The sequence below is a fragment of the Bactrocera oleae genome, chromosome 2 (assembly GCF_042242935.1).
Source record: "Bactrocera oleae isolate idBacOlea1 chromosome 2, idBacOlea1, whole genome shotgun sequence".
Classification (NCBI taxonomy): Eukaryota; Metazoa; Arthropoda; class Insecta; order Diptera; family Tephritidae; genus Bactrocera; species Bactrocera oleae.
In genome coordinates, this window is record NC_091536.1 from 6,986,501 (window position 1) to 7,014,458 (window position 27,958).

The 27,958-nt window shown below is 36.9% G+C and overlaps 3 protein-coding genes across 4 annotated transcripts; 1 reads left to right on the forward strand and 2 right to left on the reverse strand.

The window, feature by feature from the left end:
• On the forward strand, positions 1 to 25,937 carry LOC106614353 (RNA helicase aquarius). The gene is made up of 11 exons (XM_014230058.3): positions 1 to 219; positions 280 to 760; positions 827 to 945; positions 1,015 to 1,242; positions 21,275 to 22,100; positions 22,156 to 22,364; positions 22,423 to 22,883; positions 23,252 to 24,295; positions 24,358 to 24,529; positions 24,879 to 25,247; positions 25,318 to 25,937. The coding sequence occupies exons 1-11, from the start codon at positions 118 to 120 to the stop codon at positions 25,834 to 25,836; spliced, it is 4,530 nt and encodes a 1,509-aa protein (XP_014085533.2). The 5' UTR covers positions 1 to 117; the 3' UTR covers positions 25,837 to 25,937.
• Positions 1,758 to 16,514, reverse strand: mthl5 (G-protein coupled receptor Mth-like 5). Of its 2 annotated transcripts, XM_070107985.1 has the most exons (8): positions 16,343 to 16,514; positions 14,603 to 15,380; positions 5,368 to 5,492; positions 5,027 to 5,194; positions 3,508 to 3,692; positions 3,321 to 3,436; positions 2,873 to 3,257; positions 1,758 to 2,808 (listed from the first exon to the last, which is right to left on the reverse strand). In XM_070107985.1, the coding sequence occupies exons 2-8, from the start codon at positions 15,174 to 15,176 to the stop codon at positions 2,550 to 2,552; spliced, it is 1,812 nt and encodes a 603-aa protein (XP_069964086.1). In that variant the 5' UTR covers positions 15,177 to 15,380; positions 16,343 to 16,514; the 3' UTR covers positions 1,758 to 2,549. The 2 variants fall into 2 exon arrangements, with proteins under 2 accessions (XP_069964086.1, XP_014085534.1); XM_014230059.3 differs by having other exon boundaries at positions 14,603 to 16,514.
• On the reverse strand, positions 25,903 to 27,704 carry Dnali1 (Putative inner dynein arm light chain, axonemal Dnali1). Its single transcript, XM_014230060.3, has 4 exons — positions 27,413 to 27,704; positions 27,229 to 27,351; positions 26,438 to 26,570; positions 25,903 to 26,369 (listed from the first exon to the last, which is right to left on the reverse strand). The coding sequence occupies exons 1-4, from the start codon at positions 27,521 to 27,523 to the stop codon at positions 25,990 to 25,992; spliced, it is 747 nt and encodes a 248-aa protein (XP_014085535.2). The 5' UTR covers positions 27,524 to 27,704; the 3' UTR covers positions 25,903 to 25,989.
• Positions 27,705 to 27,958: the final 254 nt, after the last annotated feature.

The window sequence follows — 27,958 nt, forward strand, 5'->3', positions numbered from 1 at the left end:
CAATTTCAGATGTAAACAGCCGGTAGTCAACAACACAACTTGATTTCCTATTAAGAAAATAATTAACTCTCTTTCGATTTCTGTTTACTTGCCCATTAAAAGTAATAATATAAAAAAATGAAGCAAAAACGCAAGCATTCCGATACGGTGGACCCAAATAGCAAACAAAATCCACATACTGTGACTGTGGCGCAAATCAGTGCAGACATTATATGGCAGGTAAGTTTTGTTGTAACAATAATTTTAAACGTTTACAAATCTTGTGCACGCATTTTGTAGCTTGCATCACAATACTGGTCCCCAGAGACTCCAGCAGAGGATCTCCTGCCTTATAATGGCAATATTATCGATGATATATATAGTCGTGAAATTTTGGATCATAAATCAGCGACACGTCGCATTATGATGCTGGAATTCAGTCAGTACTTGGAGAAATATTTGTGGCCTAATTATAAACGCGAAACAGCTACGCATGCTCATATAATGTCTATTGTGGCTATGGTCAATGAGAAGTTCCGCGAACGAGTAGAAGTTTGGCCATTATTCGAAGCTAAACCGGAGGAGTTCCCCGCTTTCTTTAGACATGTGCTGGAAACATGCTTACCCGCCGATGATAGTAGGGGCAGGCGTGCGACAATGCGTGAGAAAACTACGTTACTTGTATTTCTCAATCATTGTTTTAATAGCATGGAAATTGAGTTATGTCGCGAACAGGCCAAACGTTTAGTATCGCTGTCAATGTGGAGTTGTCTGCAGCCCAGTGAGTATATAATTGGTTTTTATTGTGAAAAAAACTTAGATTTTTGTATATTGAAATTCTCTCCAGAGCGCTTGGAGCAAGAGCTACGTGAGGTGCCGGAATGGCGAAAATTTTGGCGGCGTTTGCAGAAGAAAGAAAAAGGCAATGTAAAACCAGAAGTTGAATGGGAAAGACATTTTTTGCAGGTAAGTTTTAATTAAATGTTCGTCTTTTGCAACATATGTTAAATCATATTGCTTCATTAAACTTTACAGAATTTAATTATACAATTTTTGAGTATATTGGAAACGATACCGTTAGAGGGTGATGTTCAACCAAATGTTGTTGCATATTGTGAACGTTTTTTGGAATTCATTATCGATTTGGAAGCATTACTGCCTACACGTCGCTTCTTTAATACAGTATTAGATGATGCCCACCTATTGGTGCGCGCGCAAATCTGTAATTTAGTGCAACGTGAAGAAGGAAAGCTGTTCGGTCAGGTGAGTCATAAGTGAAATTCTAACTAGCTATAATCTTTTAAACAGGGTGTATACACACTTGTTAGCTAAAAATTAGTTCTTAGTGCGGATAGTGTTCTACTTCCCTAGACTATAGAATCTGAACTGAAATTCTAATTTTTCAATATTATTATTCCCTGAACAGGGTCGGAGACTCTATAAAAATTATCTCCATGACTATTTGATTCGATTTAGGCATGACCTTCTGTCTATATACGTAAACTAATCCCTCAGTTTTTGAGGAATCGATATTAATTTTGCACACGTCCTTTTTCTTCGCAAAAAGCTGCTTCCTTGTCGGAACTGCCGATATTGGACAACTATAGCATATAGCTGCCATATAAACTGATGAATCAAAATCCAGTTTTTGTATAGAAACTTTTTTATTTGTGAACCGAAGCTAACGTTTTTTTTGTTAGTAGATGTTTTTGCTCATACAAAAACAACTAAAACAACATTGATTATTTCGAAACGCACTATATCAAAAACGCCAGAAATGTATATGAGTTAAATTGTTTATTTTTTATATGCTTGGAAATTAGATTTTGTACTATCGTAATGATAGGTAATCAAACTGCTGCTTTGCTTAGTTTAATTTGTTGTTGTTGTTTATGTAGCAGCAGAAAATATTTTCTCAGCGTTTACAGTCTTGGACTATAGTGAAACCCTGTTTATTTTTTCTAACCCATAGCAGTTAACCTCAAAATTCTAATTATAACAACAGCAAAAACTCAAGTGTAAGCTGATTTATGTTTCGGCAATCCTTGTGCAGCCTACAAACTACTTAATTATGCAAGAAATTTTAGGCAGTCAACTTATAGCTTAGTTTTATTAAAATTACTTAAACTACGTTAGTTTAAAGTCTTCTCACATAGTTTTAGTATTATTTATAATTTCGAGAAATATTAAAATTTTCAATGCTTAAGTACACTTCTTAGGCGTTTAATGAGTTATCTGCATGTAATTTCGAAATTTGAATATCGCGTACAATGTGATACAGTTATAAAAATATTAAAATTAATGAGAGTTCCCTTATTATTGGTATAGTGTTGTACAATTGTATTGATTTACTCAATCTTACAACTAAACATTTGATCAGACTCCAGAGTTTAACAGCAAAACACCAATACACACAAATTTCCAAGGCATTCCCTTGAATCCACTTAAACCGTCGTGTGCCGGTACACAATCACTGACACGATTGGTATGCCATCGGGAAATATGCACGTTGACTGCTGTGTCAACGTTGGTTGCGTTTGTTTGGGCGCGTTCTTAACGCGCGCCTTATCTCAGTAATCATTACAATTCATATAATGCAATTCATCGCCCCAATCATTGGCCGATGGCGGTTCATTATAGCAGCATGACTTTTTCAACAGGAATGTAACTTGTTTCTGACGCAATACACATATATAGAGTAGCAGCGGCGCCTGCGCAGCATTGACTAGTATGTGCGCGTAGAGTAGGCCTTCATAAGGCATTAGCGAAAGCACAAAGAAGAGCCACGCAATCGACATGATTAGCAGCATCCAAGAGAACATGATGAAACTGCAAAGCAAAAAGGTTGTTAATTAGTATATTTGTGCATCAATCGCGTCATCCTTGCACTCACTTCGCACGCAGCTTATGCTGTATGCGTCCATAGACATTTCGGCGATTGATAAGCTTCAATGTGGTCACATAGAAGAAGATATTGATTAGTATTAGGCATGCGATGGGCGCAAAAAATATCCAAATGCCCAGCCAACCGATTGTCTGCTGATCGCCTATAACATTTTGTTCCTTATACGAATCGGCGTCGAGAAAGAAATGCGCAAATACCGCCAAAGCAGCCATTAGCGCTGTCAAGCCCCAAGCATATGCGGAATAATAACAATATTTGCGTCCATCGGTGACACGCAGAAAGACATTACGTGAACGGAATGTCTTCCAAATATAATAACCGAAGCTATTGAGCCAAAAGAAGGCACCCAGCAAGCTGATGTACAGTATTATATCTGCAAAAAAAAGATGAATTGGTAAAACTTTGTTAAAAATGCAAAACTTGTGCACTTGATTACCTGCTACAATGAAGCTGACGTGGTTCGAGAACTCCGTGAAGATGCGCACAAAATCCGCCGCTTGCACCGTCATCAAACACACCGCTATGGTGGTTATAATGTTGCCTACCAGATCACTGTTGTGTGTGGAAATGTCAAATAATCCTTTTTAGTGCATTTTTTGTTGGAATTTTTTTATTTTACTTACCGCAATGTAGGCAGTATAAAGTAGATAATCGATATGAGCAATAAAAGTATCAAGGATATGCCATGCAAAATGGGATTTATTACTTTGCGCAGTAAAAATGTTGTATCCGACCATTTAATTTCTCTTTTTGCCAAACAAATGTTCGCATAGAGCACTTGTTTATGCTGACCCGTTGTTGAAATGGCCTAAAAAGAAGAGAAAATAGGGAAAATTAGGAATTATTAAAATTATCAAAAGGATTTTATAAGATTATTACGTAAGGTCTAGTAAAAAGAAATCCATTATTTTTGCATTAAATTGTGGGCTCTATTTAGCCTAGTTAGAATGATCCGATTTACTTAAATAACGTTATAACCGTTTTGTTAGATAACTTGTTGTCATTTTGAGGGAAATTTCATAATTTCGGATTTTTATGCGGCTAAGGACTGTCAACTCGAAATTACTTCAGGAATGTTTTTTGCCGCTACAACAATAACAACAGCAACAACAGCTTCTGCTATCTTGTTCATAGTAGATCATTTTCACCAAAACAATAAAAACTTTACTGAACGTAAATAGTCCTTTTTTAAGTGGTTCCAAACAGATTTTGGTCAGAATCGACGATTTCCCTTATTTGATCGATATTTTCGACATTTGGTCTTCCAAAGCGTGGTGCATCTGAATCAAGCAATCAGAATAAATACCTGAAAAGTTGTTTAAGTTCGAACTCTTACCTTTCGAACGCCACGATCGCACTTTTACAACGCGAGTTACAGGTTACTAAGGCATTGATCTCATAAATAGTTGGTTTCTTTTTACTTGAACTTACATATATAATTCGTGTTGTGCTATGATTAATTGAAGATACTTTTTAATTATTTTTTAATTTTTGAAGAGCTTTACGATACCCGTTACTCAACTTTCTCTTTATTTTTTACTTTCTTCTCGATAGAACTGTTGCTTTGTTGTTTAGTATTGATAACTTTGGGGTAAATCTGGGTCTTTTGTATTTCTGAGAATGTTTAGCGTTGAGCTAGCCTAGCAAGTGTTGATCTAACAAGAATATTTGAAAGGTAGCAAGGTCAAGAAATTCCCAAAACCGCACTTCTCGACAAAAGAGGTAGACTGTTTCCTCTGTAAAGTCGCGTTTATATAACTGGAACAGATCTGAATTTATATTCGACAATAACTTTCAACTCAGCCGTCTCCCTCAAATTATCTGTGATACTATAACTAAAATAAAAGAGAAGGTTACTAGCCAGTCTTATTGAGAAGATTACAAGTCATAGAGAAGACAATAGCGGACGATATGTTCGAATCCAGTTGAAATCCAAGACAAAACAAGGTACTTTCATAGTTAACATAAAAAAAAGAAAAAAATTTCACTAGAATATCGAACCTCCGAGAGTAATTCTACTATTAAAAGTATTCACAGAATCCTAGAATTATATTCCTAATCTGATTTAACCTAACATTTCAAGTTGTCATAATTTAATTAATGTCGTTACCAACATGAAATTTTTACAACCGATTTACTCACCTTATCTATGCAATATTGCCCCGCCGCATAATCATGAAAGAGTGACTTTCGTTCATCATCCAAGTCTGCATCGTAATCTGTGTGCTCGTAGAGCTCATCTTCTTCTTCATTAGAGTTAGTGTAATGGCGTAATTTGCCATCATCCAAAAGCACCAGCTGATCAGCGCTCTGCAGAAAATAAATATATATATATATATATATATACATAAGTATGTGTGTATGTGGTCGTTGCACCGCTGTAACTCCACTCCAAACACTCAATTACTTAAGTATTCAATTTCATAACAATGAATGAATGGCTAGAGCTTAAGCAACTAAATAAAGTGTTAGCGTATACTTACACCTTGGTAATGATATATGGGCCATGACTGCATCGTGCCACAAGCCGGTATGCCAATAACGAACTTGAATTTCACCGGTACATTGTGTATACCCTGATAGTTGGTAAACATGGGTTGGAAGTACTCTGCAAGTGTAGAAACATTAAGTGGAATGTGATGAAAAACTTTACATATACCTACATACATATGTATGCCAGTGTATGTGTAGCTGTGTCTGTTTAGTGTTTTGTACTATAAAATATTTTAAGCTGTTAAACACCTTTTTAGTGACAATTAGAAAAAAAAAAAAAAATAATAATTATAACAACTAAATTCGCACATATCATGCCTGTTTTGCTGGCCAAAGTTGTTTTGCTGCCTCGCCGCATACATTTATTCGACCAAAATGGCAATAGCTGCACAGTTATCTACAAATATCGCAACTGCCCCGATCATTGAAATTGTATTTATATACAGTGGCATAGAAGTCAGCAGAAGATTTACTACTTTTATGCACTTTAGAAGTTGTACAGTGGGTATAACAAGTAATCGTAATTTTGTTTCTATAAATGTTAAATGTTATATAATAACGTGGTTGCGTAAATAATACATTTATAACAAAATTTTTGATAAATTTAAGATTTTATTATACATAATTTGATATTACAAAAAAATGATTTAAAAAATAATAATAAAACTTTTCAGAAGTAATCGTTTGGAAGCAAAATGAGACTTATATTCGTAAATATTGTCAGATATAATAGTAGAAAATTTTATAAAGATAAAGTTTTGTAAAATCCGTTATATAAATATTATATATGTGTATAGCTTGATACCATAATCAAAAGCATCGCTTCAAAAAAGTTGTTCTAATCGGACTAATAGAATATAGCTGTCATACAAACAGACCAAACCAAATCAAGTTCTTGTATGGACATTTTTTATATGTGTAGAATATTTTAGCTTTGGTGCAGCCAAAGTTAACCTTTTTTCTTGTTTTATCATCAAAAATCTAAACTAAGACTAATTTTTATGTCAGTTGCATGTCAAACTATTAATAAAACTTGTATATGATGCTTTTCCGTGACCGAAACGTGCTCGTAAGTGTCAGGTTACTTGTTGTATGTCGCTCATAATTGGGTTAAAATACATTTTCCGTTAAGTTAGATTTCATTATAACTGTTATTTTTTACTTTATTATTTCTAAAATTTGAAGCAATGACTCATAACCGCATAACAGTTGCTCATCTTGTTGTTGTACAGTTACTAAAGAAATTTCAGAACTTTGACAGTTAGTTGCCCACGTTTTAGCTTATGTCGTTTCATCGCTGCTTGTTTATATTAATTTAAAGTTTACAATTTATATTACTGTTTAGAATTGATTATTATTTTTTTTAATTTTCAAATAAATTTTCTATTTAACCTCTTCAAGCTTCAAGGAAAAAAATTCGAAGACATTTTTAGTTATTCAAGTCATATTATTTCAACTCATTATTTAAAAAATATTTAACCAATTATAAATTCGATCTGCCGTCGTGATACTTTTCTCTACCACGGTAAGCGCTCCTCTAACTTGCCTGCCAAATGAGGAAGCAAACAATTACGGTATACAGTAAAATGAGCACAATAAACGGTGCGATGTGCGTTCTCATGCAATGGCCTATATATGTACAAGTATATGTATATGCAACTATAGCCAGGAACAGCATGCAGCCAAATAAGCTGTCTACTGCATTTCATCAATTAAATTCATTTTCTTATTCCTGTTTTTCATATATTTACAGCGAATTGCAATTGCAGCCAAAAACGAGCTGCCTGATGAGTTGATTAATGGCTGCTGCTTTATTGTTGTTGCTTTTTTAGATTTATTTTATTTTATTGTGCAATTGCACTGCTACTCCTTGATTGGTGGGCATGAGATGAGGCAACTTCTCAACTCATGCCATCTTTCATAGTTTTTGTGATCACTCGTTATTATTGTTGTTGTTGTTAATGATTGTTTATTTGCAATATTATTAGCAGTACGCGAATTTCTATGCCGAGACAAAGAAAAGCGATTATAAAGTGATACAACTGCCGGTCGATCAGTGACCACTGGTCAAACACACGCTATTTCCTTATTTGTGCCGCTTATGTGGTTCTGTTTATTTATTCCTCTCTGTGTATTGGTGACGACGTCTGCATTTTCTTTGTTTATCCGCAGATCATTCGATCTGGTGCAAGACAATTAATACATTTGCTCTTTCGCAGGCTGAGCGAAATTGCTCATATCTGCAGATAATTATTTATATATTTATAAGTATATAGAATATTGCTTGTAAAACAGTTCATGGTAATGAGATAACGGCAACATGTATTTTATAAGATCGTTTCATAGTTACAAGGATCGGTCAGTGATTTCCGATCAAGCATCTTGCCTTGTCACATGAGTAATCCTACATATTTGGAGACATTTCCAAATGCTTGAGATATGTTTTTGATAATATTTTAATTGCCATAAATATATTCTGAATATTTCCTTACTTCATAAAAATTGGAATAGTGTTATCTTCTTCAATATGGGTTTTTAAGAGAAGTAAATTCTTAGTTAGCCCATTATTTCCGCAATAAAAAAAATTGTTTTATGCTGAAATGGTCACTTCGCAGGCTTTGAAAAGCTTTCACAAGAAGAAAACTTGTGAGCTTCCACTTTAGGCCGCTTCGTGGGTTTTTGAAAAGCTTTCACAAAACTGAAGCTTTTGTGTATTCACTATCGGTATACTGCGGTTGCAGAAAAGCTTTCACATAAAAAAGGTTATAAAATTCCATTTTGATTTCTATTTTAAAGAGCTTTAGAAAATCGTACAAGTTTTCACTGTATGAGCAGGAAAGAAAGCTCTAAAACCAATATTAATTTTTATACCCTGAACAAAGTATTATATATTAAGTTTGCCACGCAAGCTAGTCCCTCAGGTATTAAGATATCGATCCGAAATTATGCAAACGTGATTTTCTTCCCAAGAAGTTGCTCATTTGTGGGAACCATCGATATCGGACCACTATATCATATAACTGCTATACAAACTCAATTGATCAGAATCAAGTGTTTGTATGGAAAGCTTTTTCATTTGACGAAGAATCTTCACGAATTTGGCATGTATGTGACCAAGGCAACGGTGCAATCTCCGAAGAAATTGTTCTGATCGGACTACCATAGCATATATTGTACATAGCTGTCATACAATTTGAACGATCGGAATCAAGTTCCTGTAAGAAATATTTTGTATATGTGTAGGGTATTATAGCTTCAGTGCAACCGAAGTTACAGTTTTTTCTCGTTATTCATACTTTTTTTTTAGTTAAAACAATTGGGCGAGCAAGGATATACTCGTAGTTATTTTGTATACATATGTATTATTAATAATATTTACAATTTTGTTTGGGCTGCCATAGTTATTTCTAAATTCATTTAATTCAATTTGGAGCGATTTCAAGCTCTTATGCGGATCGATTAATGACCTCAAGAGTAGAGCGTTTTCCTACTTGGGTTTTCCTTTTTTTATAGCTCTGTGCCACTCAAATAAACACCCTTTATATGCGTTATAATTAAGTTGCTATTTTTGTTATATTTGTTTTTTGTTGCTTATTTTTATACATACATACATAATTGCATTGCTGATATGAATATGCAAATTACTCAGAATTAATACTTGTACAATGACTAATACTCGATTTAAAGCGGTTATATTGTAAATCGAACTGTTTTGAATAAGACTTGACTTAAGTTTTTTGCTTAATTCCACTAAAATTTCGGAGCCTTTGTTGTTTTAAAAATGCAATTGCCCATTTTTTTAAATTTAAATAAGTGCTATCCACTTATCTCTGAATTATTCTATCACCTATTTTTATCAAGGTATTCTTATTTTAAAAAGTAAACAATAAATATAAGATAACTAAAGTATTTTCTAAGAACATTGATAAATTATTTATACAGACGTCAGCAACATGCATGCATGCAATGCATTCAGCTTTTATAAGTTTCTTTGTATACACTAAACAGGGTATTTACGCAAACTAGCCCTCAGTTTTTGAGATATCGATCTTAATACGTCCTTTTCTCACCAAGAAGTTGCTCGTTTGTCGGAACCGCTGATATCGGACTACTATAGCAGACTTATGTAGCTACCGTACAAACTGACTGATCCAAATCAGTGCCTTGTATGGAAAACTTTTTTATTTGTCAAAATATATTTACGTATTTGGTATAGCTTATTATCCAGGACAACGTTACAGTCTCCGAACAAGTTGTTGAGATCGGACTATTATATCATATAGCTGCTAAAATAAAGTTGGCCAGATAAATTGTTTTCTATTCTAAGGTGGACTGTAAGTCTTTCCACTTTCTGATTCTGCCCATATAAATAGATTTGTAATATCAAACACAAGAAGTCGACATAAAATCTGAAAAATTCACTTAATTTTCTCTCTCCAGCGTCAGAGTAGTAACATCATTTTATTGAAATCAAACTTTATTCCACTCAAATAGAAATGAAGTGAGCAGTACTCGGTTGATATTTACTGTTATGCTTCACACAATTTTTAGAAATTAGCACACATTCATGCATGAGTCAGTAATTCCAAATACCGAGGCAGATTGAATTACATGTAGATTAACACATTATCGGATGTACCATGGGCATTAGGGTGGTGCTTAATTGCTGAAAATAATCTGTATATTTGATTTTAAAACAACTGCAAGCACTAAGTTTATTTTAGTAGTAGTGGGTATAATTGTCGAAAATGTCGAGGTTGAATCAACTTCTATTCTATCTCTCGACAACTTAGTTCTTACTCCTCTAACCGTGCAGGTAAATTATGTGGAATTATCTGGTATCGAAACAGACCCTGAACAGGGTATATTCAGTTTGCCACGAGATGAATCGATTCAACCATGTCCGTCTGTCTGTCTGTCTTTATATATACGATCTAGTCCCTCAGTTTTAGAGATAGCAGTCTGAAATTTTGCATCTGTCTTTTCTCACCAAGAGGATGCTCATTTGTCAAAACGGCTGATATCGGACAACTATAGCGTATAGCTGCCATACAAACTGAATCAAGTTCTTCTAAGGAACCTTTTGTGTTTGTGAGGGATATTATAGCTTCAGTGCAGCTGAAGTTAAAGTTTTTTCTTGTTTGAACTCACAAAGTGCTTGATTTATATTTATCAATCGGAAAGCAGAATGCAAAACTAGCCCAGTACTAAGTTTTATCAATCGCCATCAATATAATCATTATTGTATATATGTATATCTAGTCCAATAGGGTTGCTGACACAAAAGAAAAGTTAAATTCAGCTTATAAGTACCACCATAATATACGTAGTACCTCTATTGATATGCAAAAATATATGGAACTCTGCATTAAAATGTTTCGTTACGCACTGTTTATCACATACATTTTTATGGAGATGGTACTATACATTTCTTTAATTCTAATAAATTGCACTTGCCTCTATTTACGCTACGCGTTAAGAAATCTGACAGACATTATACTTCTTCTATCCGCTGTGAATAGCTGTGAAGCACGTTTTATTGCCATCAACTCTACTTTTTAGTTTGTAATTCGCTCTCTGCTTTAATAAAATTAACAAATTGAGGTCGCGTAACGGCATTGTGGCTCACCAATGCTACCTACCACCCACAAATGCATATAGTTGTGTGTGTTTGTATGATTCCCTGAAATTGTACTTTAGGGAAATCTATTGTTGTCGAACTTGACGCCCAATGTAACGCGGTGCATTCATCCGCTTGTCACTTAACCGAAGCTTGCGGTTGTAAACAATTTCTGCTGCAAAATTTAGTCATCACCGTGGCTGTGTTTGGGACAACGTTTGGCTGCAGCATAACTTTTTTAGGTCAGCGACACCTCGCTTGTTAAAAGCAACACTAAGATCATTTATATTAGATTCTTTAAAGGGTTTATACATAAATACGGTATTTTGCCTTCAATAATAGCTTCCTAATATCTTCTACAGAAGTTTTGGGTAGTGTATGCCAGGAAATTAGATGATATAGTTACAGCTTACACTTTTAGACGAGACGCATATCAGATTGAGTTATATTCTTTTAATCATAGTATATAACTTTGACGATAGTGAAAATTTATTTTAATAGCCAAGCAAAAAATTTCATTCAGAAATCTATCTGGCAACCCTTCGACCTCCTCGATACAACATTGTAAACATTGTTAGTTAGTGGCGGCAACTTACATGCTCCCAGGGAAGAGGTTCTCTTAACAAAGTCCATATGATTACTTACTGCATTCTCTATCCTCTTTGTAACTCAGAAACACTGAAAGTGTACTGAACTAGCCAAATTTAAGATTACTGACTGTTGTTTAAATACACGGTTTTAGACTTTCTTTACTCGTTCAAAAAATTTCTTTACAAAACTATGGATCTGAACTATTGTGGTAATACACCACGAGAAAATGCATCTATGTGTGGTAGTGAAGAATGTTACATCTTTAATATTAGAGGAAGCTTTCGGATGTGCCACAAATTTATTAATTTAGAATTGTGTTGTTGTTTTTCTTTTATTTCAGTGCTATTAATCGGTGAGTAGATTTTTTGTAATAAGTTTTGAAATTTGATAGAATAATCATGAGCTTGGGGACGCCCACTCAAGCGTATGCCGAACACAAGGAAATCAAATATTTACCCTAATTGAATAAATTAAAACATATTCATACATACATACATATAAAATATATATACGCATATACAGGTTGGTTGGAAAGTTTCTGCGCTCGAAATGTAAAAAAATACTGTTTTTGGTATAAAAAAATATACTTTTTTATTCAACATAATTTTCGTTAATTTCAACGCACTTATTCCAAAGATCCTCCATTAATTTTATGCCATCACTCTAATGACTCTCCGGTAGCTCTTCAAAATACCCGTCCATGGCTGCAATAGCTTTTTCACTCGACGAAAAATGCTTTCCACGAAGGAATCGTTTCAAGTTTCTGAAAAGGTAGTAGTCGCTGGGAACCAAGTCGGATGAATACGGTGGATGTTCAAGCAATTCGTTATTTAATTCGTTGAATCATTTGAATTTGCCATTGATGAAACACTTTTGTGAGCAGGTGCCTTGATGAAAACAAATTTTTTTATGCTGCAAACCAGGTCTTTTCTCACGAATTTTTCATCCAGAATTTGATCCAAAAGACTGCAATAATATTCAGAGTTGATTGTTTTACCTTTTACCGGACAATCAATCAACAAAACTCCATTTGCATCCCAAAAAACTGATGCCATAACCTTCTTTGCATATCGTTGTGACTTCACCTGCTTTGAAGCTGAATAACCAGCTTCAGTCCACTGTAAACGTTTTTGTTTTAATTTAGGTTCGTGGTGGTAGATCCAAGTCTCATCCATAGTTATAAAACGACGCAAGAAATCGGTTTTATTCTGCTTAAAACGCTCTAAATTGTGCTGAGAAATTTGTTTTCGATCCAGTTTTTGTTGAATTGCAGCACTAACTTTCCAAACAGGTTTTTCATTTGTAATTCTCCATGTAAAATACGAAATACTCGTTCGTCTGAGATGCCTATGGCACTAACATTTTCACGTTAAGTAAAACTTGGATCTTCACTAACAATATTATGAACTTGCGCAATGATTTCTGGTGTGAAAATTCAACGGTGCGTGTTAAAGGTGAGAACTCCTTATACACTTCTAACAATTGTTCATAAATTTCCTTTGCTTTTAAACCTTTCAAAGCAAAGAATCTAATCACTGTGCGATATTAAATTTGTTCCATATTAAAAAAATTCTCTGACACGTCAACTTCAAATGACTTGTAAACAAATAATTAATTGACAGAATGACTTGTAACTTTGCATGTGTTCTCACGACAGATGTACCAACTTGAGAAAAAAAATTGAAGCTAGTAGTGCTATTTCTTGGTGAGCACTACTCACTTTTCAACCAAACTGTACACACGAAGTAAATAAAACAGGCATACGGTAAATAAAATATATATACAAATAATCGGCGTGACGAGCTGAGTCGATTTAGCCGTGTCCGTCTCTATACACGCGAATCATTTTTTGAAATATCCATCTGAAATGCATACGTCCTTTTTTCCTCAAGAATCAGCTCATTTGTCGGAACCGCCGTGTACGGACAACTATAGCATATATGTACATATGTAGCTGCCATACAAACTAACCGATCCAACTCAAGTCCTTGTATGGAAAACTTTTTTATTTAGCAAGGTATCTTTACGAAATTTGGCAACGATTATTACCCTAGTCGTTGCTACAAGCTCTATAGAATTAAACTACTTAGCTAAACTTTTATTGATCAATCAAGAACGTTCGAATCTAAGTCTCTCTAGATAAAAGGTTGACACAAAATTGAAAAGGTCCATTTCATTACATTTTTCTTATGTATGTATATTTTAACCGAATATGATTCATATGGTACTCGTAAGCTGAGGCTTGGCTCATTCGAGCACGTTCTTCTTATAAGTTTTCTCTTACCTTCACATTTACGTCAAGACCCGAAAAGTCAAATATCACTTTAAGGAAAACGACTTTAACTGAAGGTTTAATTAAGGTTGATAATGGCTGCTGCTATAACAGAGAATGTTAAGTGAGTGCTCTTATTCGGTGCGTAGTTGGCTCAAATCAAAAAGTCCGTCGTCATTTATGACATTAAAATTCTTTTTATAAAACTCGTCGTATGTATGCGGTTTTATAGTTTGTGAGGACTCTATCGGTTTTTGCTTACATAGGTAGAAGTTGCGGTCAGTAGTCAGACCAGAAGTACGAGCGCCTAAATATAGTTCTCAAGTTCCACTTAATTACATCTGAAATTATTTTTCCTTGAAAAGTAGTTTTACTGTTGGCTCATATTCTCTAGTTGAGCTACTGTTGAGAACCAACTTTTAAAGATTTGTACTGTATGTTAGTTCTCCAAATAGAGCCCTAAATATACTCAAGCCTAAGCATATAGAAGCAGATAAATTTGCACATAATAACAGCATATATATAAAATCCAATTGTTATTGCACAATTTTTAACGGCATCATCACGTGCAGCGCAACCAAAGGTTCTAATCCAATTCATAACCGGTTTTAACGCTATCACGCAACCCCTACCATTTAATTGACTTTTTTTCAGCATTTGACTCGATTTTATTTCTATATAATATAATTTGTTGCGCGTTTAAATAATTGCACAAAAAAAAGTACATTTTTTCTTGCCTTACCACTCTCATTGACCTGCGTGCAAAGGCCGTCCACATGAATTTCGAATTTTTCACAGCATTTATATACAAAAACCAGATTCGCGTCGTCCGTGTCGGCATTGTTGTCCTTAACGATCGCGGTCGTGTGCCGCCGCTGCAATGGGCGTGACCGGACAGGCGCGTAAGCTAAACTTTCATTGCTGCCAACACCGCCGGCGCAACAGTTGCACACGGCGCAGACTAGAAGTAGAAGTGTGGCATGGATCAGATGCCGATTAAATGCAAATAACGGTGGAAGATTGTAATTGTTGCGGTGGTTATGCTTCATATTTTTACTAAACTGATTATGATTCTTTTTATGCTGATAATTATTATCATTATTTTGTTGATAATTATGACTGCAACAGCTGATGGATTGCGGCGTGTGGCAGCTGCGTTTGCGCTCACTGTTTGCGGCGTTAAAATGCATATCGGTGGTTGTGTTCGTTGCTGCTGACTTTGAAGATAGTGCTGTTTCTGTTGTGGTGGTTGTTGCTAATGTTGTTGTTGTTGTTGTTGCTTTTGCTGCAGCCATTCTTGTCACTAACTCTATCATATTATTATGCTCTCTATTTGCCTACTTGCCAACAGCGCAATGCGTTCCACTAATATTTTTCTTAATAAGGATATATTTATGTACATATATAAGTACTTGTATATGTGTGTAAATGTTATATATATATATATATATATATATATATATATTTGATCTGTCTACTTTGTGTTTGTAAAACGATCTCTTTCCCAGCGACAACACAGACTGTCAGTTACGAAATATTTAAAAGGAAATGCGAAAAAAAATTATTATTTGTTGTTTTTGCTCTTACGTCTTCTTATTAGCTAGTTTTTATACACTTCCATATATACATATGTAGCTGTATGTATGTATATATGTATATACATATGTATTTATATAAAAAATGCTTAATGAACTCGCTGTCTCTCGCTTAGTACACTGGAACATACATATGGTACATAAGTTCGCGTCATAAGCGTTTATACGTTTTCGCTGTGTGTGCACCGATTCACCTTGCTACGTCATCGACAAAAGCCGGTTTGTTATTAGTAAGCGTGCAGGCGGTTTTTAGAACTATCTATGTACATATGTATTTATGTATGTACCAACAAATAACACACAGCAGGCAATTGAATGTCGCCACCAATTTGTTGACTGCTAACTTTTTACACGCTTCTGTATGCAGGTATGTGTGTTTTTGGCGTTTTTCTTATTTTGCGTTTCCTTTTTATGCACCTTACACATTTGAAATATTCTAGTATTATTATTATATTTTGAAATCCTTTTTTTATTTTCAAGAAATAAAAATAAAGAAATATGTTTTAGTTTAAAAAAATTTTGATTTAATTTTTTTAACTTTTAGTTATTAATTATATTTTTTTCCACTTTAATCGCACTTCTTGCTCCAAAAAAATATATATTTCTTATTATCTTTTGCCTCGAGCACATTAAAATATCCAAATCCACCGAAATTGGCGCAGTTTTCCTGCAGACTTAGCGCCTTATTTATTTCACACATATATACATATGCTGCAAGTAATTTATTTATATTTCGAAAAACCCGCAATTTTTCACATACAATTCCCGCTATAGGTAAAGTCATCCGCGCTGACAACACAAAATATCTTTTACCCGACACTCAACAATTTGCATATAACACACTCGTTTTCCGGCACATATTTACTCATACATCGCCATATACCTACTTTTGTCTGTATGTATGTACAGAAAAAATAGTGTTGAATAAAAAAAGGTAAAAAAAAAAGCATTAGTTGCTTTTAAACAAATATATGTAATTATTCAATGGCGTCACGTTCACCAGCTCGCACCGTGATATAACTCTCTCCAGGAACGTCAACAGTCGACTGACTGGCGTTTGGCTTTGGTGAGCGTGTTTCAAGCATTGACTGTTTCACTAACTGCTAGCTGTGCTGAGTAGTGTGGTAAGTGACTGAGGTAACTTGCCTTGCTTGCCGCCGTTTGCTTGTGTTGCCGGCTGGTACTGTGCTGTTGGTTGCGTGCTCAGCGCCTCACACTCGTACTCACAGGCATTCCATTGGATAACAACTCTACCAGTATGAGTAATCTACCTACCAGAGATTACTCTTTGTTGCACTTTGAGTTGTGTCGTGTTTTGTCGCTTTGCTATGTTGTTGTTGTGTAAAGTGTTGCAGCGCTTGAATGTGCTCACTCCTGACTTCGTTTATAAACTGCTGTTTAAGCGCAGCTCATCGTCATCACATGCACAGAAACAATAGCATAGCCTGTAGAAAATCAAAAATATTCGGAGAAAGTTCTAGTGTCGAACTAGGGTATTTTCTTTGAATTCTTTCTATTTCTACATATGTACAGATTTTCTCCGCAAGAAGCTGCTCTGTTGGCAGAACCGCCGATATCGGGCCTCTATAGCATAAATCTACCATACAAACTGACCGATCCAATACCTGACAGCTACAAGTATATGCTACAGTGATCTGATCTGAACAATTTCTTTCGCTACTGTAGCAATGCGTTGGATAATATTTTATGAGAAATTTCGCAGCTATATGCTATAGTGGTCCTATATGCTATAGTGGTCCTACATAACTACATCAACTTAGCTCGTCACGCTGATCATTTATGTATACATTTGATAGGGTATGCGAAGATTCCTTCTGTGTGTTACAAACTTACGTATATCTTGCGCTTGTTGCTTATATATTTTTTCTTTTTCCTACAGGGGTGGCATTTACATCAGCCTACCAATACTAATAGAAATGAGAGTAACTTCTTGTGTATTTCGTTTTTTTTTTATTCTTCTGATATTTAATTACCTCACTTGCATGTGTATTTATTTGCCTGCTTGCTTGCTGGTTACTGATTGGAAACGGAAACCGGCAATATTGTCACAGACAGCAGCTCGTGCCGCAGTTGCCCGCATACACACACACCTTCAATACACTTCGATAACCGCTTGCAACCAAGCGCAGCTGAAATCTTGTCTTCTTGCAACGGTGCCATATTCCATATTCATCTTCAGTAGCACAGTAATCTTCGTTGTCGAAGTTGTTGACCCAATTCAATCAATAAATTTCAAAACCAAATAAATGTTTTTACAACTTACTTGAGTTACTCTATTTCATTTGATTTTGTATCGGCATTTAATAAAGGGTTTTTCGTTTGGGTTGTATTGGTTGAGGCTGTTATTGCTGCACCCTTGAATAGATTTAAAAAATTATAGGAAATGTTGCTGTGGTGTCCGTTTCGTTTCTGTGAGCACGACTGCATTGCGAGTGTGTTTTAACGTTGTGATATGTTGAGTCGTTCTAGGTCACCTAGTCCACGATCTTCGAAACTGTTATGTATAATATATCTGTCATGTTTGATATGTAGTCAATTCCTTAATAAGCAATAGAATCGGTTCACGTTCTAGCGCTTCGAGAAATTCAGGACTAAGGACTTAAAGCTCCAAATCATCACATAAAACGTAAATCTTTAGGGAGTGCGGACTCGCCTTCCGCCGCCTACTATTCCCTTTGAGTCATAATGGTCAAAACCGACTAAAACAAGATGGTGTTCCTGCAGGCAGACACTACTTGAAAGTCAACGGACACCTAGATGACCATTCTGAAATAAAGATTCGAAAGTATAATTGTCTCTCATCTGTGTTGATGCGATTTTTTCGATTTGAACCCATTAATAATGTGATTTTCTAAGGCCATCCAAGAACTTTACTGGTCTAATATCTTTAAAACTCGACACTTCGTTCATTGCTCATCAAAAACAGACAGATTTATACGACGCAGTAATCGACTATTAAATCATTCGTATGCGTATCAATCCAAAGCACCAATATTGTGTGCAAATATAACAGTTCGTCCTTATTGAAGAACCCTTTGTAAGCGGCAAGTGCCTTATGGGAGAAGAAAATAAATCAAATTTACTCCACCGTCGATTGCTTGCAACATTTAAAGTCTAAACTTTTCTTATCGTATCGTTTTATTTGTAAGCAAAAACTTGGAGTTTCGACTGTTAAAAACTAAAAAAAAAAAACATCTCGTCATTCTTGTTATCGCACGCCAACTTCAAAGTTGAACGTCTACATCGCAACTACCAGCAGCGCTGTTGTTGTGGGTTGCGTCGTCAAGGAGCTGAGTGTTGTCCTATATTTGAGTGGCGCAGGCAGCAATCGACTTCCGTGTTTTTGTCGCGTGGCTTGGCATGTCGACGCTTTGATTTGACCACACGTCCGACCACTCGTCCGTCCGGTCGTCAACTGAGTTCGCTTTCATAAAACTAGCTGCCGTTATAATTTGGAACGCATGTTCGATTTTCTCAAACTCACACATTGCACACAAAGGATATTAACTGGGGCACGTGGACATGTTCAGCTCAGTAGGAATATTTTTGTGTGTGTGTGTTTTGACCGCATTAAGTATGTTACGTGATTTTAAACGTTTAATTGCATTCATATACCTTTTTACCCCTACAACAACAACGAATTCTATTAGCAGCCGACGCACGAAACGTCGAGACGCAACGCCAAAGCGACTGCCACTTCTTCTGTGGTTGGTTGAACGATTGTTCGCTGCTTGGGTTGAGTGGTGCGATGGATGGTGATATCGAATTGCGTTGGTTTTTCAAATCGGTGTTTGCGCCTTTGTGGTACCACATTTTGTGCTAGTTTTGTTGTGCAGCTATGTGTATTGACATAAGTAAGGGTGGTGCGAAAATACGCCGGAAATCAAATTCTGTATTTTCCAACCCCTAAAAATTATTCCCCACAGCTATACGATTATTAAAGATTGCCGCTAATTTAGAAGTAGCTTAGGAGTTTTCATCTTCCGGATTGAGACTAAAATTTTCTTAATAAAAGATATAATTAGGTAAGGTTTTGTAGAATCGGTAGAAAACAGAAAGCAGATTGTGTCGGTATTGATTCCAAGGCCAAGTCATCTATGTATACTCGGCCGTTTAAGCATTAAAAACACTTAATAAATTCAATCTGTTCTCAAAATAGTATTCTCAAAATGAAGCAGCTTTACACTTCCTCTGTTACCAACAGCCGAAAAACACTTTCTGGCTAGAACTTACCAACTCGCTGAATTTTGTAGATATTTAGTCTAAATTCTCCTCGCTATTAGTTCTTTTCATTTCGTTTCTTTATCTAATCACGACAAAGTACGACGAGGCTGGTGATGAAGTCTTCACTAGAAATAGCATCAATAGTGAGGACAGATACTGCTTGAGCGCATAGTTAGCGAGCTGCCGCTAGTATTGCTGCTCTGCTGTCGCAGTGATTGCTCACCTTTCTGAAAGAGGCTACACTTCGTAACAGTGCATCTACCGCCATCATAATAGCAGCCGCTTCTGCCTGAAAAACACTACAGTGGTCCGGTAGCCTAAAGCTGAGATCGACACACAATAGATGGCTTCGAGCCATCCGTGAAAAAGCTCACTGCGCCTCTGCTTCAGCGACTCCTCCTCATCCGCATATTCCTAGTCGGTATGTGAGCAGCGAAAAAGTCGCCACCAATAGCCTCTACGACTTCGAATTTCGGCGGTATGCCTGTTCCTAATTATAATTGACTTCTAAGGTTTGTTTGCATGTACATATTTTTCCAAATGTGAAGTGAGACCCAATGTTTGAATGATAAGAAAATTTAGCAGTTTTGCAACATATTTGGTGGGCATTTTGGTATCCAAAGACTTTCTCAAGTGGCAACACTGATTACAATCGGTTCGGTGTCGGGTTACTGATTTTATGATTATCTGTTCTGACTAGTTCGTCATAATTTTTATATGCCTATTGAATCACCCTCATTTTACTTAATTTGTGTTTCTTTAGTTGGCGACATATTGCTATACTAATATATTATTTAACATATTATAACTTACATGAATACAAATTATTGCGTGCGCCGATGTCACGAGTTCGTATTTCTGTCTACCGTAATAGCAGGTGTGTTGGGTTTCTTCTGATTCACGTGGGAAAAAGTTAATGTATATATGCATATTACAGTTTTTTTGCTTCTTGTTTTAGAGGTTATGTTTTCAGAGGAGGTTCGATTCAAGCATCACATCAAGAAAAAAAAAAATGTTTTAACAAAAACTAAAAGATATGGAAGTAGACGATTTAGTGTTCTACACCACTCCATAATATATTTAAGAAAGTGTGTTAAATTCACCCTAAGCATTTTGAATCACTTCGAAACTAAGAAAAGGCGAGGAGCACACTAGATCACTTTGTGATTGAGCAAGTGCTCAGAATTAGCCAGGATCACGCGAAGCCCAGAAATCCAATGGTAAATTGTAATAAAAACTGCGGAGCTCCAATTAACCCATATTTTGTATTTATATGTCCACTTGGCAGCAACATAGTTGACATATAAATTTGGGTTCACTTTTTGTACATAGGGTTGACTGTTCTGTGGAAGCGTCTTTAAAGTATTGATCTCACTATTGACTTCAAAACTTTTATTCTATTTTAATAGCTAATTTTCGCAATTGTTGATTGCGTTCCACAGGCAAATTTCAAAATATAATAAACACTCTCCTCATATACGCTGCTTTGAGCTTTCTCCCTTCGGTTCCAAGCCATCATTTCTATATTCTACAACTAACAACTAATATACATACATATCTTCTCTGCATTGCAGCTTCTCGACATGTTGAAGTTCTATACGCGCTTCGAGATCAGTGACGTTACTGGCGATTCACTAACCGATCACCAGATGACACAGTTACATTACAAGAAAATCACCTCACTACAACGAGCTGCATTCGCCAAATTTCCCGATTTGCGACTGTTCGCTTTGTCCAATGTCGCGAATGTAGACACGCGCGATGCACTACAACGTCACTTTGGTGCATTGGATGTAAAGGCGCTCAAAGAAATTGCATCGTTTTTGAATTTGGTGCCCGACGCGCTAGAACCGCCCTTCCAATGGCATCGACTCGATGATGAATTCCTCAAGGAGCTGTTGATAACGCGTCACGAACGTCGCTGTTCGCAGCTGGAGGCGCTCAATGAGATGCCACTCTATCCCACTGAGGATATAATTTGGGACGAAAATGTTGTGCCTTCCGAATACTTTTCGGGTGATGGTTGCTTGGCTTTGCCGAAGTTAAATTTACAATTTCTCACTTTACACGATTATTTGTTGCGCAACTTTAATCTGTTCCGCTTGGAATCCACCTATGAGATACGACAGGATATTGAGGATGCTGTAAGTCGTATGCTGCCGTGGCAATCGGAGGATGGTGGAGTCGTATTTGGCGGCTGGGCGCGCATGGCTCTGCCGATAGCCACATTCGCTGTGGTTGAGGTGACGAAGCCGCACATTGGCGAGCGTAAACCGTCACGCGTGCGCGCCGATGTCTCGGTAACATTGTCCGTACGTAAAGAGATTAAAGATGAGTGGGAGAACTTACGCAAGCATGACGTATGTTTTTTAATAACAGTGAAGCCGACTAAGCCCTACGGTGAGTAAAGTTAGAATCTTTTATAATTTTAGTTAAACAAAAATTATACTTCAAGGCGCCAAATACAATCCACGCGAGCCATTCATACCACAAGTTGGCCTCGTGTATGTACGCGGCTGTGAGGTGGAGGGTATGCTGGATGCCAATGGACGTGTGATAGAAGATGGACCCGAACCACGCCCACAATTGCCCGGCGAGCAACGCACCTATCGCGTTTGGTTGGACTCGAATCAATACCGCTTGGATATGGACAATTTGCAAGATGTGCGTAAAAATATTTTGCAATTTTTTTGTTTGTATTAACTTTTCATCTTTCTTTCAGGGCTCTGATGATGTCTACGAGAGCTTTAACATCATAATGCGTCGCAAGCCAAAAGAAAACAACTTCAAGGCTGTGCTGGAGACCATACGTCATTTAATGAATACCGAATGCGTGGTGCCACCATGGTTGCATGACTTACTGCTCGGCTATGGTGATCCGGGTGCTGCGCATTACTCGCATATGCCGAATCAAGAGCGCAGTTTAGATTTCAATGATACTTTCTTGAATTTTAATCATCTGCAAAATAGCTTTCCAGGCTATGAGATTAAATGCGTGGCTCCGGAGGAAAAGCGCGTGCCACCATTCCGTTTGGTATTTGAAGATGTGCCAGAAGAGAAAAATGGTGAAGATGATGCTGAGGAAGATGACACAAATATGAAGCCTGCTTTGGAAAAGGCCATCGTGGTGCAGCCTTATGTCTACGAAAGTCGGGGACCATATGTGGCTAACAAACCGAAACAGTGAGTATAAACATACACAGAAAAGTACAATTATAGTGTGTACGAAAGGATTAAGTTCGAGTCGAACTGATACTCTGGCAAGCTATGGAAGGTCTTATAGTTTTTCGGAAGCCCCGAACAAGTTATGGTTTAAAAAGGTAAGGTTATATAACTTGTGCGGGGCCCTGAATATATGACCCTCCTGAATTAAAACGGCGTTCTAAGAGTGTTTTTTTTACTATTGTTGAAGAAAATCGTTATAAGAGAAGGTCATTTAGCCATTTAAGCATAATTTAAAATTTTACTGTAATTATTTTTGGTGGATTTAATCATTTAAAAAATCAAATCCAAAGTTTCGGCTCAACGACTAATTGACTACTAACTTTCAGAAACTCGGTACGTTTCACCGCCACCCAATTGGAGGCCATACGCGCTGGCATGCAACCCGGTCTAACATTGGTTGTGGGTCCACCAGGTACAGGTAAAACTGATGTGGCGGTACAAATCATATCCAATATCTATCACAATCATCCAAATCAACGCACGTTAATCGTAACACACTCCAATCAAGCGCTTAATCAACTCTTCGAAAAAATTATGGCTTTAGACATTGACGAACGGCATTTACTACGTCTTGGTCACGGTGAAGAGGCGCTGGAGACGGAAAAAGATTTCAGTCGTTATGGACGCGTCAACTACGTCTTGACACAGCGCTTGCAACTACTTAAGAAGGTACAAAAACTACAGGAATCGCTCAATGTGCTCGGCGATAATGCGTACACTTGCGAAACAGCCGGTTACTTTTATCTCTATAATGTAGTGGCGCGTTGGGAAAAGTTTCTTACACAAGCCACAGTCGTTTCCATTGCCGTTGAGCCAGAGACTTGGCGTGTAGTCTTCGAGAAGGAATTTCCTTTCACACGTTTCTTCGCTGATGCGCCACAGCCGCTTTTCAAAGGCGACACATACGATGATTACATGGAAATTGCTAAATCCTGTTTCCGTTATATTACGCATATTTTCACAGAACTGGAAGAATTTCGCGCATTCGAACTGTTGCGCACAGGTTTGGATCGTTCTAAGTATTTGCTTGTGAAAGAAGCAAAAATCATAGCCATGACTTGTACACACGCTGCGTTGAAGCGTAAAGAGCTGGTTAATTTAGGCTTTCGCTATGACAACATTCTGATGGAGGAGGCAGCGCAAATTTTGGAAATTGAAACATTCATTCCGCTGTTGCTACAAGATCCGCTCGATGGTTATAATCGCTTGAAACGTTGGATTATGATCGGTGATCATCATCAGTTGCCGCCGGTCATCAAAAATATGGCATTCCAAAAGTACTCGAATATGGAGCAGAGTTTATTTACGCGCTTGGTGCGTTTGGGCGTGCCCACGGTCGATTTGGATGGTCAAGGACGTGCCAGATCAAGGTACGTTAAAACTTATTTTGTTTCTAGTTAATTTTTTTAAATTTATTTTTCATTTCATTTAGCATATGCTCCTTGTATAAGTGGCGCTACAAGAGATTAGACGATCTTTCGCATATTTTAGAGCGTACCGAATATCGTAATGCAAATGCTGGCTTTGTACACGACTATCAGCTCATCAATGTGGATGATTTTAAGGGTGTGGGCGAAACCGAACCGAATCCGTTCTTTTATCAAGTGAGTTTTTGTGCTATACGTATATACATATGTACGTTTTAGCTTCATTATCTAACGATTTCATGTTTTTTTTTTTTCACATATAATTTGAACTAAAATCTGCTGAACTCCCCAAACACACGTCATAGCTGATCCTTCAACTTTTATCTCAACCGAACTTTTAATTTCACGACTTTATGCTTACTGCCATTTTATAAGTTGAAAAGAAATATGCTAAATTTCCCCAGCACTCTATTCACACTTTGTCTTTCCTCTATTTCCACTAATTGCACTTGTTCAAAGCTCACATGCGTTCCACTGCGCAAAAAATTCGTTCCACTCTTTACATAACCTGACTTTTTATCGACAGAATCTTGCTGAGGCTGAGTACATAGTAGCCGTTTATACGTACATGCGTCTATTGGGCTACCCCGCCGAGAAGATATCCATATTGACCACCTACAATGGACAAAAGCATTTGATACGCGATGTAATCAATGTGCGTTGTGGCAATAATCCACTCATCGGTTGGCCATACAAAGTCACCACTGTTGATAAGTATCAGGGTCAACAGAATGACTACATACTGATTTCATTGGTGCGCACAAAAGCGGTGGGCCATTTACGCGATGTACGTCGTTTGGTTGTGGCTATGAGTCGTGCGCGGCTCGGCTTGTATATTTTCGGACGTGTGGCATTGTTTAAGAACTGTTTCGAATTGCAACAAACATTTAAATTGGTGAGTTCATTGAAGTGTCAATACAAAATGTAGTTTCGAATCTACTAGTATATTTCTATTTTCAATGCAGCTCACACAACGTCCACAGCGGCTGCAACTACTGCCAGAAGAAACCTATCCCGTACAGCGTTTAACCAACGACAAAGTCGATGCACAAAACATGTGCGAAGTCAACAATATGTCACAAATGGCAGAGTATGTATACGAAATGTATATGAAACGCATGGAGGAGATAAAGGATAAGCTACCAGCGCAAGCTGACTTGCAAATGTACGCTAACTTACCGCAGGAGAGTGAAGACGACGTGTCTGCAACACCGCAGACGGAAGAAGCAATAGAGCACTCAAATTTAATCGCAGAAACAGAAGAGCCGCCTATAAAGCGTCCAACCAAGGAAATAAAGAAGCCGGCCAAAATTGCTGCTAAATTCACACCCACACTGATTGTAAATGAAATAAACATGGAGGATGAAGTGGAGCAAGAGCGGACGGCGCAAGCTGAGAAAACAGCGCCCACAGCGTCAGCTGAGACGGAGGAAAGTGTTACACCAACTGAAAATGATGCGACTGCGGCGCCGGGCGCTGAGTGATTTGCTTATTTCACTAAAATATCATTAAAGTATAAAATGTCCTCAACATAACAAAAGACTCATCAATAAATACAGAAATATAACAATGTATTGCACAAAAAGTATAAAAAAAAGAGATTGCACAAAAGTCCTTCCAGTACGTGTATATATTTTTCACTTCTTTGGCGCCGTAATGCCTTCCAGTTGCGCCTTGAGCTGTGTATTGGTCTTTTTGAGGAATGCAACCTCTTCTGCGTATTTCTTCTCTTCGGAAGCGCGCAATTCCGCATTACGTCGCTCTGCTTGCTCCTGTTTAATTTTCATATCGTTTATAATATCTTCGAGCGTTTCCTTTTCCATTTCCAATGTTTTGACACGATCACGCAACATTTCCTTTTCTTCATGCGCCTGCAATGCCTTACGCATACCAAATGCCACCGAACTGCAGTATAGTGTTTCATATGCCTCCATAGACATGGTGATTTCGTCGCGTATGCGTAGTAACAGTAAACCACGCTCGGAACAATTGATGGTGACCTGACGTATTATTTCATCTTGGAAGCAGATATTCGTACATTAGTATTTTTGAAGTTGTTTGTAATGTACAATATATTATTCATACCAAAACACTGTGAATATAATTCTCTACGTATGGGACATATGCCAGTCTCACGCGCCTGCGTTTGTTGAAGACGCGTGTCGAGCATCTCTTGCAGATTGATCACATCCTGTCGTGTAGCTGGTGTGCTCGAAACCTTTTGGAAGAAATATATATTTAGTATCATTCTCGAAAGTTCTTAAGCTTTATGTAACACACCGCGGTTTATACAATAAACAGAGTATATTTGTTTTGCCCAGAAGAAAATGTCAGAGACGCAATAAAAAATATACAATATATAAATGGACAGCATGACGAGCTAAGTCGATTTAGTCATGCCCGTCTTTTCGTTCGTCCGTCTGTTCGCCCGTCCGTCTGTCTACATATGCACGAACTAGTCCTTCAGTTTTCGGGATATAAAATTTTTCACACGTCCTTTTCTTTCCTAGAAACTGCACATTTGTCGGAATCGCCCATAATGAACCACTATAGCATATAGCTGCCATACAAATTGAACAATCAAATTATGGTTCTTGTATGCATGGTCCATACATATATGGAAAACATTTTTATTTGGCAAGATATCTTCACGATATATGACATGGACTATTTTCTAAGGTAACGGAACAATTTACGAACAAATTTTACAGATCGGATAACGTTCAAAATCAAGATAGATAAATAAATGTCTTTTTATACCCCTTTTATGCTATAAGAAACGCACCTGTGAAAGGTATTAAAGCTTTGGTGCAACCGAAGTTAACGTTTTTCTCGTTTACCTTAGTTTTACTTCATGCTTTACTTGTTGTACTTACGGTTTGCTGCCACAATTGTCCATCCTCTTCCCAACAACGCGGTGGTAAAATCGAATTCAAGATTTCTTCGGTTTCCCGTTTGGTGTCGAGCAAAGCACCAGCTGTTAGTGGTCGCTTCAACTCCTACGCATGTCATTAAAATATAAAATTAAACTTGCGTTAAAAAGTAACAAGCTAAACTCACAATATCTGTTGGTACGCCCTTTTTGTCAGGATGTTTAACCACCAAAACTGGGTTATTATAGCGGACCAGCGTTTGGTATTGATCGACTGTTGTTACATCCACTTCCTCCATAGTATCACGTCTGTGATTTTATTATAAATGCAATAATACTATTTATGTATACGTATAAAAATAAAAAGGCAATAATTTCCTATTAGTTTATAAATTTTTCTATTTTCTCGATTTGTCTGCCTTCCCAACGGGTGACTGTTATAATTTGTGTTGTTATTTTGTTTATAGCAACCGGAAATGGAAGAGTCAAGTAATTTAAAAACACTTTAACCCACTTTTTTGTTGCATTGTGCTTTGCTATACAAGGGTTGATTGCAACAGTGCATTCCCATGCATAGAAATGTTGACACCCTGTAGTGCATTTCAATATATGTATACGTATCAGAGAATGTATATATTACATTCTCTGTATGCATGTACAAAGGCATTCACTATTTTGAGCGAATAAATGAAAATGGTGAAAAACGCGCATATAGAAAAATATGCTGCAGGAAG

Bases quoted from the DNA above. Each gene is read 5' to 3' on its own strand.
- LOC106614353 (XM_014230058.3), top strand. From the start codon at position 118: ATGAAGCAAAAACGCAAGCATTCCGATACGGTGGACCCAAATAGCAAA. The intron at 22,101-22,155 runs GTGAGTAAAGTT...TTATACTTCAAG, and splicing joins GAAGCCGACTAAGCCCTACG to GCGCCAAATACAATCCACGC. The intron at 25,248-25,317 runs GTGAGTTCATTG...TTTTCAATGCAG, and splicing joins TGCAACAAACATTTAAATTG to CTCACACAACGTCCACAGCG.
- mthl5 (XM_070107985.1), bottom strand. From the start codon at position 15,176: ATGATAGAGTTAGTGACAAGAATGGCTGCAGCAAAAGCAACAACAACA. The intron at 5,195-5,367 runs GTAAGTATACGC...TATTTTCTGCAG, and splicing joins CCATATATCATTACCAAGGT to AGCGCTGATCAGCTGGTGCT. The intron at 3,258-3,320 runs GTAATCAAGTGC...TTTTTTTTGCAG, and splicing joins CGTCAGCTTCATTGTAGCAG to ATATAATACTGTACATCAGC.
- Dnali1 (XM_014230060.3), bottom strand. From the start codon at position 27,523: ATGGAGGAAGTGGATGTAACAACAGTCGATCAATACCAAACGCTGGTC. The intron at 27,352-27,412 runs GTGAGTTTAGCT...TGACATGCGTAG, and splicing joins AGGGCGTACCAACAGATATT to GAGTTGAAGCGACCACTAAC. The intron at 26,571-27,228 runs GTAAGTACAACA...TTCTTCCAAAAG, and splicing joins GACAATTGTGGCAGCAAACC to GTTTCGAGCACACCAGCTAC.